The sequence below is a fragment of the Nansenia antarctica genome (assembly GCF_963989245.1).
Source record: "Nansenia antarctica genome assembly, chromosome: 20".
NCBI classification, from domain to species: Eukaryota; Metazoa; Chordata; class Actinopteri; order Argentiniformes; family Microstomatidae; genus Nansenia; species Nansenia antarctica.
The window spans coordinates 15,368,715-15,381,011 of record NC_137693.1 but is presented as its reverse complement, the minus strand read 5'-3'; the positions used below and the strand labels follow the sequence as shown (position 1 = coordinate 15,381,011).

Here is a 12,297-nt window from a genome sequence, read left to right as displayed (position 1 = left end):
ATACATCAATAACAATCATACATTTATAAAGTAATAGATGAAAGGTTGCTAACGCTAATTCAGTTGTGTCATTGCTAAGATAATTAGCACTCAAATAACATAGTTTTTTTCTGGTCAAATGTATAACCATATATTTGACCATAGGGCCAAGATGATTGTACAGCCATGATTTGGATGGCTATAGAGTAGACCAAGTCTTGATGAGGGGACGTTTAAGATCAGAAGAAGTGGAGGTGCAGGTCTCTGTCTTCAGACTGGACTAGGAGACGGTTCTGTCTTCAGACTGGACTCGGAGACGGTTCTGTCTTCAGACTGGACTAGGAGACGGTTCTGTCTTCAGACTGGACTAGCAGACAGTTATGTCTTCAGACTGGACTAGGAGACACAGTTCTGTCTTCAGACTGGACTAGCAGACAGCGGGGTCATCTCTCTGGACACGTGTGTTTGTTGACGATGTCGCCGGTGTGTCCCTCGTCGACTGAAATCCCTCAGGAACCCTGGCCAGCTCCTCTCTGAGGTCAGATGAGAAGGTTTAGCAGCATACTCTGCATTATATCAGATATATAAACATGCTTATTATGCTTACTTCTTATACACTTGATCTGTATAGAAATAGAAATATTACAATGTGTGACCTTTAAGGCAGTGTTAATTTTATCAGGCTTTTTAGTCACTTAGTCTTTGGTGTTTAGATGAAGATGCACACCAGTTCTAGTCACACCAAGTCACCTCCATTTTTCTTAGTTCCAGTCCAGTTCCAGTTGATGAAAACTGTAAACATTCCAGTGCAGTCTCAGTCCACAAAAACTCCAAAACATTTTAGTCGAGTTTTCGTGGTTTTTGTGGACTGAGACTGCACTGGAATGTTTTCAGTTTTCATCAACTGGAACTGGACTGGAACTAAGAAAAATGGAGGTGACTTGGTGTGACTAGAACTGGTGTGCATCTTCATCTAAACACCAAAGACTAAGTGACTAAAAAGCCTGACAAAATTAACACTGCCTTAAAGGTGTTAAAGCCTAGACGGTAGATAGTCAGATAGTTTTCCTGTCCAAACCTCCTCCTGGTGATCTGTGAGTCGGGGACGACGTGGCCACATCCCAGCTGCCGGGGTCCTCGTTGATCATGCTCAGGTTGGTGTTCCATTTGTTCCAGTTGACTTCCTCCACTCTGGGACAACAGAGGACACATGCTCCAATTACTGTCTGCTATATGACACCCATCAATCAGATGTCAGAGAAAGCAGATCGATGCAGCACCCTGTATACGGAGCACAGCAGCGCGGTCATTCAATTCCACACACAGCTGCCACACGTGTTCCATTATCTTCTCCTGACACAATGAGAACAGCTGGATGGGTTGTGTTGTGTTGGGCCAAATGTGTCTCTTTCATCAATGCTGATCGAAACCCTAAACACATTCTTACCTTTCCAATTCAAATGTTTACTCGCAAGTGCTTCTGTCATTAAAGTAAAAACCTGTGTTCTCATAAAGCCCGGTTGTGCTGTCTAGGATGGTGAATCTGTTCTCTTATCTCAAGTTATCTGGTCGCTGCACCAGAACTGGATGAGATGGGACCGTATGTGACATAGTCTGATCATTTGGGGCGGCTGTGGCGCAGGAGGTATTAGTCGTCTAATGATCACAAGGTTGGCAGATCGGCGGTTCGAGCCCCAGCGTCGAAGTGTCCTTGGGCAAGACACTGAACCCCAAATTGCTCCCAGTGAGCGGGCCGGCGCCTTGTGTGGTAGCTTGCCGCCATTGGTGTGTCAAAATGTTGAGGATGAATGTGCCATCAAAATGTTGGGACTTTTCTTTTGAAACACGGAACTACGTTTCAACGTTGTTGAGAATCACAACACAAACTCGCTAGTCGAGCCAAAATACTGCAACAACGCAATGGATTGGGTGAGTAATCCCCACTGCTACCTAGTGAACTAGAACACTACTTTACATTGTTAGCAGGCTCACAAAACAAGCTGTGTTAGTTGACTAGCAATGTGTTACCGATTTTCAACAACGCGGAAATGTGTTCACATATGAGGCACCTGAAGCACCAGCGACGGTCGTTCTCAGTCTTGTTGCCCAGGTCCTTCTCCACCCCAGAGCGCAGCCTCTCCCTGAGGCAGTGTGGGAGGCTCCTCTCCAGGTCCAGGATGGTGATGGCCCGCTGCACACACAGAGAAATGTACACTTAACACACCCTTAATACACCCTCACCCTCATGTGCCTGCAGTGGGAGTGAAGTCATTCATAAGCTTGGATGGAACAGTTGAACACAGTGTGACAGAGTCACTTCCTGGAGCACCTGGAGTTTCCAGATGCTGGTGCTCTCCTGGGAGATCTTCTCCACGGTGCGGCTCATGAGGGCGATGAGCATGTTGAGCAGCAGGATGTAGGTGAGCACGATGTAGGAGATGAGCACCACGTAGAACACCCCCTTGTACTGGTAGTTGTCGGTGAACTCCAGGTCGCCCATGCCGATGGTGAACTTGAACAGCTCCAGTGTGGTGTAGGCGATGTTGGTGAAGGTGGGTTTCTTACATCCCTCCACCTCCTGCAGCGTATTGAACAAGCTACGTGAGCCGACTGCGGTGCGGTTCGACTCAGAAGGGGCCTCAGTAGGGGACTCTGAAGACCCCACCAGCAGAGTGACCACGGCTGAGAAGGAACAGAGAATGGTGTTATTGACAGTGTAGTTTTATAAAGTGTGTTCACACTGAAATGTTTTCACTGTTTTATAAGTGTCATTGTACAGAGAATACGCTTCTACAACTCTAAAGGTCCCAAATGATATTTGAACATATGGGGTCCAATTATTGATTATCTAAAAATGTAAAGAATTGTTGATTATATCCTGTAGTGATGCAAGCCTGTACTCTCTTTTTTTTACTATTTTATTTTACTTGTACTCTTTAGTTTTGGGAATTGCTTGGAACCAAATCATACTAGACATGTATGCCTAGCAGCTTGTTGTTTGTTTGTTTGTTAGTTTGTCTTGTCTATAAAATAAAATATATTAAAAAAAAGAAGTGTCATTGTACCAGGGCACTGTCACTGGCGATGTGATAGGTATTTTGATTGTGGTAGAAGAATAAACAGATCAATGCACATTCATTTACAACTCATAAGGGTCTGACAGGATGAATATTTTGTGTTCCTGAATACAAAAGTGACGAGAGATGAAATACCTGCTGAAAACCCGAGGAGGAAGACGATGTAGACAAACAGAAAGCGCAAAATATCACTGAGGATCATCTACAAAGAAGGGGAAAGAAACAGAGAACTAGTGAATCAAAAGAGCTCAGTGGTTCAGCGCAACTTGGTCATGATATCAATGTTGTGCCAATCATATGCCCTGTGGCAATGAATCCTAGATGTTGTATATACAGTATGTTCTATGTTCGCTGGTTTTCTCTGTGTACCACATGTACAAAAGAAGAGATTTGGTGAGGCTGCATTCTCATTTTATGCACCCAGATTGTGGAATGCACTGCCAGTTTACATTAGGGATGCAACCTCAGCACATGTTCAAGTCAAGACTAAAAACCCATCTTTTTAATATTGCCTTTAAATGACTAAATAATTCAATTATAATTATATAATGATTAAAGCACTTTGAGCTGCAACGTTTGCAGGAAAAGCGCTATACAAATAAAAAGTTATTATTATTATTATTATTATCAATGTTGTGCCAATCACATGTGGCAATGAACCCTAGATGTTCTATAGGGGTGTGACCTGCATCAACTACCTTCTGGATCATGACACTGTAGATGCCCATGTGTATGTAGCCCCTAGAGAAGTAGAGCAGGTTGACCCAGCTGAGAGCCAGGCACAGCACCAGGAAGCCCAGGTACTCCTCCCTCCCACAGCAGTACAGCGCCACGGACACCAGGAAGAGGACCGCCTGCACAAAACTACCAGCAGAGAGTCAGAGTCACCAGAGAGCCCTCTGACATGATGTCATTTGACCCCTGTGAGTAAAGAAAATGTTTATATCTTTGCACTCAATGACATTTCAGGACCCTCCTTTCATAACTTTTCCTAGATATGTGCGTTCTACCACCCAGTATCCTTACATTTTCAAAATCACATCAGGATAAGATAGTATAAAGCTATTTTGCAGTTTTTCTGTGTAGGAGGCAGGCTAAAAAAAGAAGTGCCCTCTAGTGATCTCTGTGTGTAAGTAGCAGATTTACATTCTAAAAAGGGGGTCTATTTGACCCCCAAGGCGGCTCTACTAGTAGGTAAAATAGGCACGGCTGTTGTAGTGTTAAAGCACTAACAACCTACACATGTATGGAGCTGCCAAAAACGTACTCAAGCAGAATGGTATAGGATCACTTTTTACACACAGTCTGACTGCTAGATACATCCTCAGATGTTAGGATCAAAGACGCTGCTTTGGACTGCACTGACGCAGACGTGCTACTACAGTGTACAGTGTTGTACACCAGAAGAAGAGGTTATACGCTTGTAACAGACTGAAAGATGTCCTGCCAACCTAGATTGTGACATCATCTGTGTTTATGAAGTAATTATGCTATAATCATAGTAGAGGCAGATGGTATTGTAAAGTGTGTAGACTAGACTGTTGTTTTTGTACCACTTACAAAAGAATCTCGCTGTATCCATCAATCAGCAATGTCTTCAGTGTCGGGCGCTTTCTCTTTAAGTCGAATATCTGGGGATGGAGAAAACCATTTGATGAAGCAGATATGTAATATATATAATACTATTTTGTTGTGTTGTGTTCTAGATGTTTGAGACTCTGATAATAAAAGCACATCGGCCATGCTTGTATAGTATTTCACTACATCTAAAGAAATATTTCTGTTTTATTTCAAATGCAAGAAGTGCTGTTGTTCACATACGCCTCTTATGAAGAAGTAGCACGACCCCACGGTCGTAATGACTTGAGCCACCAGCCGCTGGTAGTCCTCTGTGGTGTGCTCCAGGGGGAAAGGTGGCTGAGGGTCAGAGAACAAGAACAACATTGATCTCCTCCGCTACGTCAGGTACAGTATAATGACGTCACTGTACTCTCATACCCTCATACACAGAATGAGGCGGATTTAATCAGTTTTGGTGATATGTGACACATTCTAATGCTTTGGTCCTCATGTCGGGATCTGATGTAATGATCAGACTTTTCTTTTCGAAACATGTGAACACATTTCCGCGTTGTTGAAAATCTATTCGGTTGTTAAGCGTGACGTTTAGCAATTTCCGGGTCTAAATAAAAACGTCCCCGCACCAGAGTACCAGTGTACTACAGCGGTAGAATGACAGTTCAATCGTTTTTTAGATTGGCATCTATTCATCAGTGGTGTGCCGTCAGGGCCAGCAAGGCCTTCTCTGCTGGCCTAAACATCATCAGAATATACATTTTATTTTAATATATATTTTCCACAAATATGTATTAATGATTCCCCATAGTCTATTCTCTTCATTTCATAGCTTTCCTCTTGGTTGCGCTGCTTCCAGTCTCTGATTGAGATTTGGAGGGCTGGCATTTATGTTAGAGCTTTTATCCAATCAAAATGTGTTGCTAGGGGGCTCAAAAATCTGCCCTCCTGCACATTAAACGGTGCCGCGGATTCGACCTGTAACTTAACGTTGGAACGAGAAAACCTGTGGCGTACCTAGTAAACCTACGTAGATGCGAGCAAAAGCAACAACGGCGCCTGCTGTAAGGCTCAATGATGTCAGCACCCAGCACGTCTTTTGATTGGATACGCACTATTGCTACGCACTATTGATACGCACTATTGATATTCACTATTGAGATGCGGAACTATGCCGGTAGATGTGAAACTTTTGAAAGTGCGCAGGGAAACGGAGCCTCACAACGAAAGCTTTCGTTGACTGATCGATAATACTGATCGATTGTGTCCTGTTTTTGGGTAAACAATAACTTTCATTTAGGGGACACAATGAAAGCGCCAAGTCCACAAACAGAGGAAACTACGTTGAGCTTCTTTCTTTTCTGGCTGAAAACAACCCAGATTTACATTACCACCTGTCCACAAACAAAGTGTTTACTGGGACGTCAGGCAAAATACAAAACGACCTGATTTTTGCTATTGCTGAAGTGATGGAAGAAGAGATCAAAATGGAGATTAAAAAGGCACCCTTTGTCGCTATTATGGTGGACGAGACGACAGACGTGGGTAATGTAGCGATCTTAAAGATGTTAGTTTAACACTCTTCATTGTAAATGCGGATTTATTGATTAAAAATGCTTCGGAAATATTAATATAACTCTGTTGTACTTGTCTGACTATGTTAAGGTGATGCAACGCCCGGTTATACTGTGTTTCTGTCTAGTTTCTAGAGCCATGGCGTCATAACGATGGTATTAAGAGGTAGAATAATTCAGGTAGGAATGTGTCGGACATCACTGAAGGCCTAGGTGTGAAATGCACCGCCCGCCACTGCTATTCATACAAGGGACACAGCAGCACTTTCCCGTTTTTCCCATATTGTCAGCGTCCTTGAGCCTCGGAAAGCGCTATATAAATATAATGAATTATTATTATTACTGAGGCATTTCGAAGAGAGCGCGTCAGCCAACATTGGACCCGGAAACACGTCACAACTTAACAACCGCTAGTCAACTAACACAGCTTGTTTTGTGAGTCTACTAACAATGTAAAGTAGTGTTCTAGTTAACTTGGTAGCAGTGGGGGGATTACTCACCCAATCCATTGCGTTGCAGTATTTTGGCTTGACTAGCGAGTTTGTGTTGTGATTCTCAACAACTTTGAAACTTAGTTCTGTGTTTCAAAAGAGAAGTCGGAACATTTTGATTGGTTGGCCGATATGAGGACCAAATGATCAGACGTGACATATTTGATGATGCAAACACCTCACCGTTCCTCGCTTCCTGTTGTAGGACATGACGGTGAAGATGGACAGGTACAGGAGGTACACCACAAAGTTGAAAAAAAAGATCCGCCCAGCGAACCTGGCCCACTTCTCCTCCAACAGCCTGTTCAGAGGCTCGATCTGGAGCATCTCATGACGGTTCTGAAATGAGATTTAGCCGTTTAAAACCCTTGTGTGGTGTTCACTTTTTGGACCCTTTCGTAGTGTTCGAGTCAAGTTGACCCGGGACATCATTGGGGTTTTAAAAGCACTTGTCTTGACACGGTGCTCCTAGTCCCAAGGGTGACCCATACAAGGGGGTATACTCAGGGCGCAAGAAAGCCCCAAAATAGCCCATAATATTAAAGGGCGCCTCCTGTGGGCACAAACAGGTACTGTACCCAATAATGCACAATAGGTACTGTGTACACATTCAAAAGTGCATATCTTTTGTTCTAGTGGATCTAGGGGGCTGCCCTTTGGAGAGGCTGGAGCAGAGGATGCTTAGTAACAACCCACAAAGTGTCAGACCCCTGGGAATAGGTGGGGCCGAACGACAGCATGATGAGTAGAAGCGTTTTTATGCACATGATGCCCCTAACTTTGAAAATGCAAAATCCACTATAATAAAGACCTGGGTGTCATAAATCATACTTATCTAGGAAAAATGTAAATGAAACAATGTTTTGATTGCTGTTTATTATTTTGAATTTATATTCTCAATTGAATTTCACATTTATCTAATTATAATCAAAGCTGTAAAGAAAATACAGGTGATGAACAAGAATAGAAATGAAAGAACCAAACTAAGATTGTTTTTGCCAATAGCTATGAAATACATCTCTCAAAAATGTCTGCAAATGCTGAATCACAAAACACGAACGGAATGTACACTGTTTTCACTGTCACTGTCGAAATACAGTATTATGTCTGAAAAATCCCAAATAATTCTGAAATACCACTGGCTACAATTGTGTGTGCATGGGTATGCCTGTCTACACAACACATGAAGCACAGAATGTGACAGTGTGTGTACCTCAAATGTACTTTTTGCAGTTGCTGCATACGTTCTGTACAGTGCAAGAAAATGTAAAAATGTTTACAATGTTGCACTTCAAAGGGTAAAAAGTGCGAGAGCAGACGGCTTCTTGGCACGGGAAAGCTAGAGCAGAGGTGTGTGAGTGAGTGTGTGTATGTTTCTGTGTGTCTCTGTGCATCCGGGCCTAAATGACCCGAAGATCTTATCGAGGGCCGAAGAACATAACCTCCTATCTGCAAAAATGTTTAAAATCTTAAAATTAAAATAAAAATAAAAATAAAATTAAATTAAAGAAACAAATTTAAAATCTTACAGAATTGTTCAGATAGGAGGTTATGTTCTTCGGCCCTCGTTATGAAGGACATAAATGTGTTGGGGTATTGTAGGATGTGTAAAAAATGTTTTTTTTCACTTTTACATGTTTTTCATAGAAAATAAGCCAAGGCCATGGAGTTTCATATTGATCAAATGTATTCTTGTACCATTTCTCACCAAGTAAAAATGTAAAACGGGTCCGGTTGACCCGAACACCACACAAGGGTTAATTAGACTTGACTGGTAATAGATGCGTCTTTGCTGTAGGTGTCCCCCTTTCTGGAGATGTATTTCTTTCAAATGAAATGATTGTATGTGATATGTATTGTGTTGTATTGTGTTGTATGTATGTATTGAAGGATGGATATATTGATGTGACTTACAGGCATGTCACTGCTATAGACCACTATCTCCAGGACAGAGTTGTTCTCATAGGAGTCCAGAGAGGCCAGGTCGTAGAGAGAGGAGTGGACAGGTCCATAAACCCACTCAGTGAACTTACGGGACAGGTGTCTAGTGTGTCTGTCCTCGAACTCACGGTGCAGGATGTGTTCAAACAGCTATGGGACAACAATCAGAGAATTAACACATTCAAAAGTGTGTACCACATTTAGACAAATACATGGATCTTCTCTGTCTTAGGAACACAATGTTACCCATCTCTTCAGGTTACACCTTAACTGCTCCTCCTGAGACTTCTACTGCCCCCCAGCACTGCGTCTCCTGAGACACCCGCTTTTTCCCTTTACTGTGTCCCCTAAAACTTCTATTGCCCCCCTACTGTTTCTCTGTTTCTCCAGTGTCTATATACAAATAAAATAAAAAGTATAGGTTTAGAAGATGGTGATAGAAGTCGATTTTTCCTTCTATCACAGAGACTGACAATGGCCCCGGGCCTGAGCTGGATTATTCTTCCTGCTACGACTGGTGGATTGATGATTCACTTGCTTAGTCAAATGTAACTCGCTTTGGAATAAGGCGTCTGCTAAATGCCAAAAATTAAAATGTTACGTGGGTGATAGCTCACAGCAAACAGTTCATGGTGAATCATACAGTGTTCCCCATCTCAGACACTACTACTACTGTTTACCCCGATCTTGCCGGTCTTGGCAGCCAGTTTGATAGGTGTCAGCATCTGGTTGTTCTCTACTTCCTCCAGCTTCCACTTTGGGTGGAGCCTGGCGGTCGTCGTGAGGATGTGGTCGTACATGGCAGCGATAAATTCAGTGTTCTCTCTGCTATTGTCCGCCACCACCACCAGGGCGTGCAGCACCATGTTCCCCTGGGAGTCCCTCTCCCTCACGTCCACCGTCTGGTGCTGGTTCTCCATCAGGAAGTCCACTACGTCCGTCTGGTTGGTGCATGCAGCCAGGGATAGAGGCAACTCCCCTGTTAATCAGAGTTATTCACAAATGAGTCATTTTATCCAGATATATGGATCAGATCACCATCCATTTCTTTCATTTTGTACATTTTATGAATTTATAGTCAGGATCTCAGGAGCAGGTGCATATCATTCTATGGAATTACCATGTGGAATGGGCTAGATGAAAATATGAAAAAATAAAACAGAAATATTGCTCTATTTAAAAAAAGGTTTAAAGGAATGATTTTTGTTAACTACCAAAATGAGGAAAGGGAAGGTTGTTAATCTTCTGGATTAAGAGTAAGTGGTTTTCTTTTGTATTACATTGTGGATACTGATGTTTGTTATTTATTTATTTTGTGTTGTTTCAGTATTAAGAATGAACAATTATTAATACTGTTGATACTGAAATGTATGAATTAATTAACTGGATTATATAATTTAAGTATAATTGTTCTCACTTGAGAGTGACGGATAGGGGTAGGACATGATAAGCTTAGGCTTCATCCTACTCCCTTTCCAACATTGATAGGCCATAGTTATTTGTTCTTTTATTATTTTAAATCATGTTCGAAATAAAAAAGGTTCATTCATTCATTCATTCATGTTTTTGCAAACAGCCATTAACAAGAAAATGATTCCTCTCTCAGTGAGGTGACTCTCTCAGTGAGGTGACTCTCTCAGTGAGGTGAGGTGACTCTCTCAGTGGCGTGACTCTCTCAGTGGCGTGACTCTCTCAGTGAGGTGACTCTCAGTGAGGTGACTAGACAAGCAGCAGAGAAGCAAACCTGCCAGAGGGGGGCGCTGTTGCCCAGTGACTCACCAAAGTAGAAGCTGGGTTCATTGTGGGGTTGGAAGAACTTCCCACAGGCTTTGGCATGGACGTCAGCTCCTTTTTCGACCAACAGCTGAACTAAATCGATGCTCCTTCTCTCAATGGCAATGTGAATGGCTGTTTGGCCTATGTGATCCACAGATAGAAAGGATAGACTGTTAAAGATACTAAACCTTATATGCGTGGCTGTATAAGTGGTTGAGGGCTGTACAATATGCTGAGTTGGCAGAGGCAAGATGTAGATTAGGAAATCAGCCAATGATGATTCTGTTGTGTGAAAGTTTACCTTTGTAATAGCTGTCTGTGTACGATGCGTTGACAAATTCTTTAATGTCTCCCATCTCCTCTGCGATGTCTAGGAGAGATTTTACTATGTCATTCCTGCTGCCTTTCAGACTCAGAATGGCCTTCAGCAGGGCGTTTTTGCCGTATGATTGATCTAGAGAGAAAACAATTAGTGAAGAAATGGTGTGTGTTTATGTTTATGTTATGTTATAGTGACCCATGACAGATAACTCCAGTACACATGATGGACCTGCTCACATTCAGAGTTGGTGAGCTTCTTCATGGAGTGATGGAGGTACTGTTGCAGCTCCTGCTTGTTGAAGTCATCACTTGATACGGCCTCAAACAGCCGTTTGATGTCAAACCTCTTGTCCAGCTCCTCTTTGCTCTCCTCCAACCCTCTCACTTTCCTAGAATTGAAATAAGAAATATTTTAGACTTTATATAAGATTGCAAAAGCCCTTTTTGTTTGTATAAATATAATACATATGTGGTTTTGTTCAACAGTGCCTCAAAACTAAAATCTTATTGTAAATAATGTTCTAATTTTAACTCTGTCCTTGGGTCAAACAGCTGTACCGTCTCAACATCATTAACACTCGTTACTGAGCCTTACAGTCAGGCTATGAAGAGCCAGAAATCACATTAGAGTATATTATATATATTATATTATGCTCAGTAAATTGGATGTCTCACTTGTCAAAATTGAGATTGAATTTGATCTTGGGCTTTGCTTCCTCCAGCTCCTCCTGGTAGTCTGAGTCCATGGGGCCTTTGGGTCTCTCTGACCCGCCCATGCCCAGGGCCGACACCAGCCGGTCCTTCTTCCCCTGTCTGCTCTGCGCCCTCTCCTCGTCAGTCCTGTCGTCTGTCTCCAGGGAGAACGGGGTCCCGTCTGGGTCCTTTGACTTGCTCATATCCACCTCTCACACTGACGTTCTGTAGGAGGAGTCATGGTAATGTCAATACATACGCTATGCAAATTAGACACTAATTATGTTCAGAGGGATTCAATAAACATTATGAACCAGATAAATGTTGTCATGTGGAAGCGAGAGACGACATTCATGGCCCTTGTCTTGGGCTCTGTAATTGTTCCACTCTATCTGCTCATTTGCATTTTAACTTAACATTTATGAATCTATCAAAACCGTTTTTTTTGTTATCGAAACCTTTCCACATCCTTTTGAAACATGTGAGAAATTTGGCCTCTAAAAATACACATGGGTTTAGACATGTGATACACTCCTGATGAGTAACAAAGGCGGTTGTTTACCAGCAGTTTCCCATGACAACAGTTAGACATATTTTAATCTGGCAACAGTTTGTGGCAATATTTTTCTGAAGATTCTCAGTTGATCTGCAAATGAGGATGACTTTAATGAGATACATTGTTGGTGAGTCTATTCCTTTTCAAGCTAAGCTAATAGGAATTACTTGTTAATCAGAAGCTCTCTGGGAGGAAAGAAAACTATTTGTTTTTGGTTGTTTCCTTGTCGAGGTCAGACAAAAGGGGAAGGGATGGACAATGATTCAGATGGAAACTGAAGACTTCTCTGCCCACCATGAGGAACAAGTGGCACA

General features: G+C 42.4%; 1 protein-coding gene across 1 annotated transcript; it reads right to left on the bottom strand.

The window, feature by feature from the left end:
- Window positions 1–396: 396 nt before the first annotated feature.
- Window positions 397–11,630, bottom strand: trpv1 (transient receptor potential cation channel, subfamily V, member 1; the record flags this gene model as incomplete). The annotated part of the gene is made up of 15 exons (XM_080549451.1): window positions 397–512; window positions 1,058–1,170; window positions 2,049–2,170; window positions 2,309–2,661; window positions 3,192–3,258; window positions 3,755–3,920; window positions 4,617–4,687; window positions 4,878–4,973; window positions 6,880–7,035; window positions 8,611–8,787; window positions 9,318–9,616; window positions 10,417–10,554; window positions 10,715–10,867; window positions 10,972–11,123; window positions 11,410–11,630. 15 exons carry the CDS (start codon window positions 11,628–11,630, stop codon window positions 397–399), a joined length of 2,400 nt encoding a protein of 799 aa, XP_080405577.1.
- Window positions 11,631–12,297: the final 667 nt, after the last annotated feature.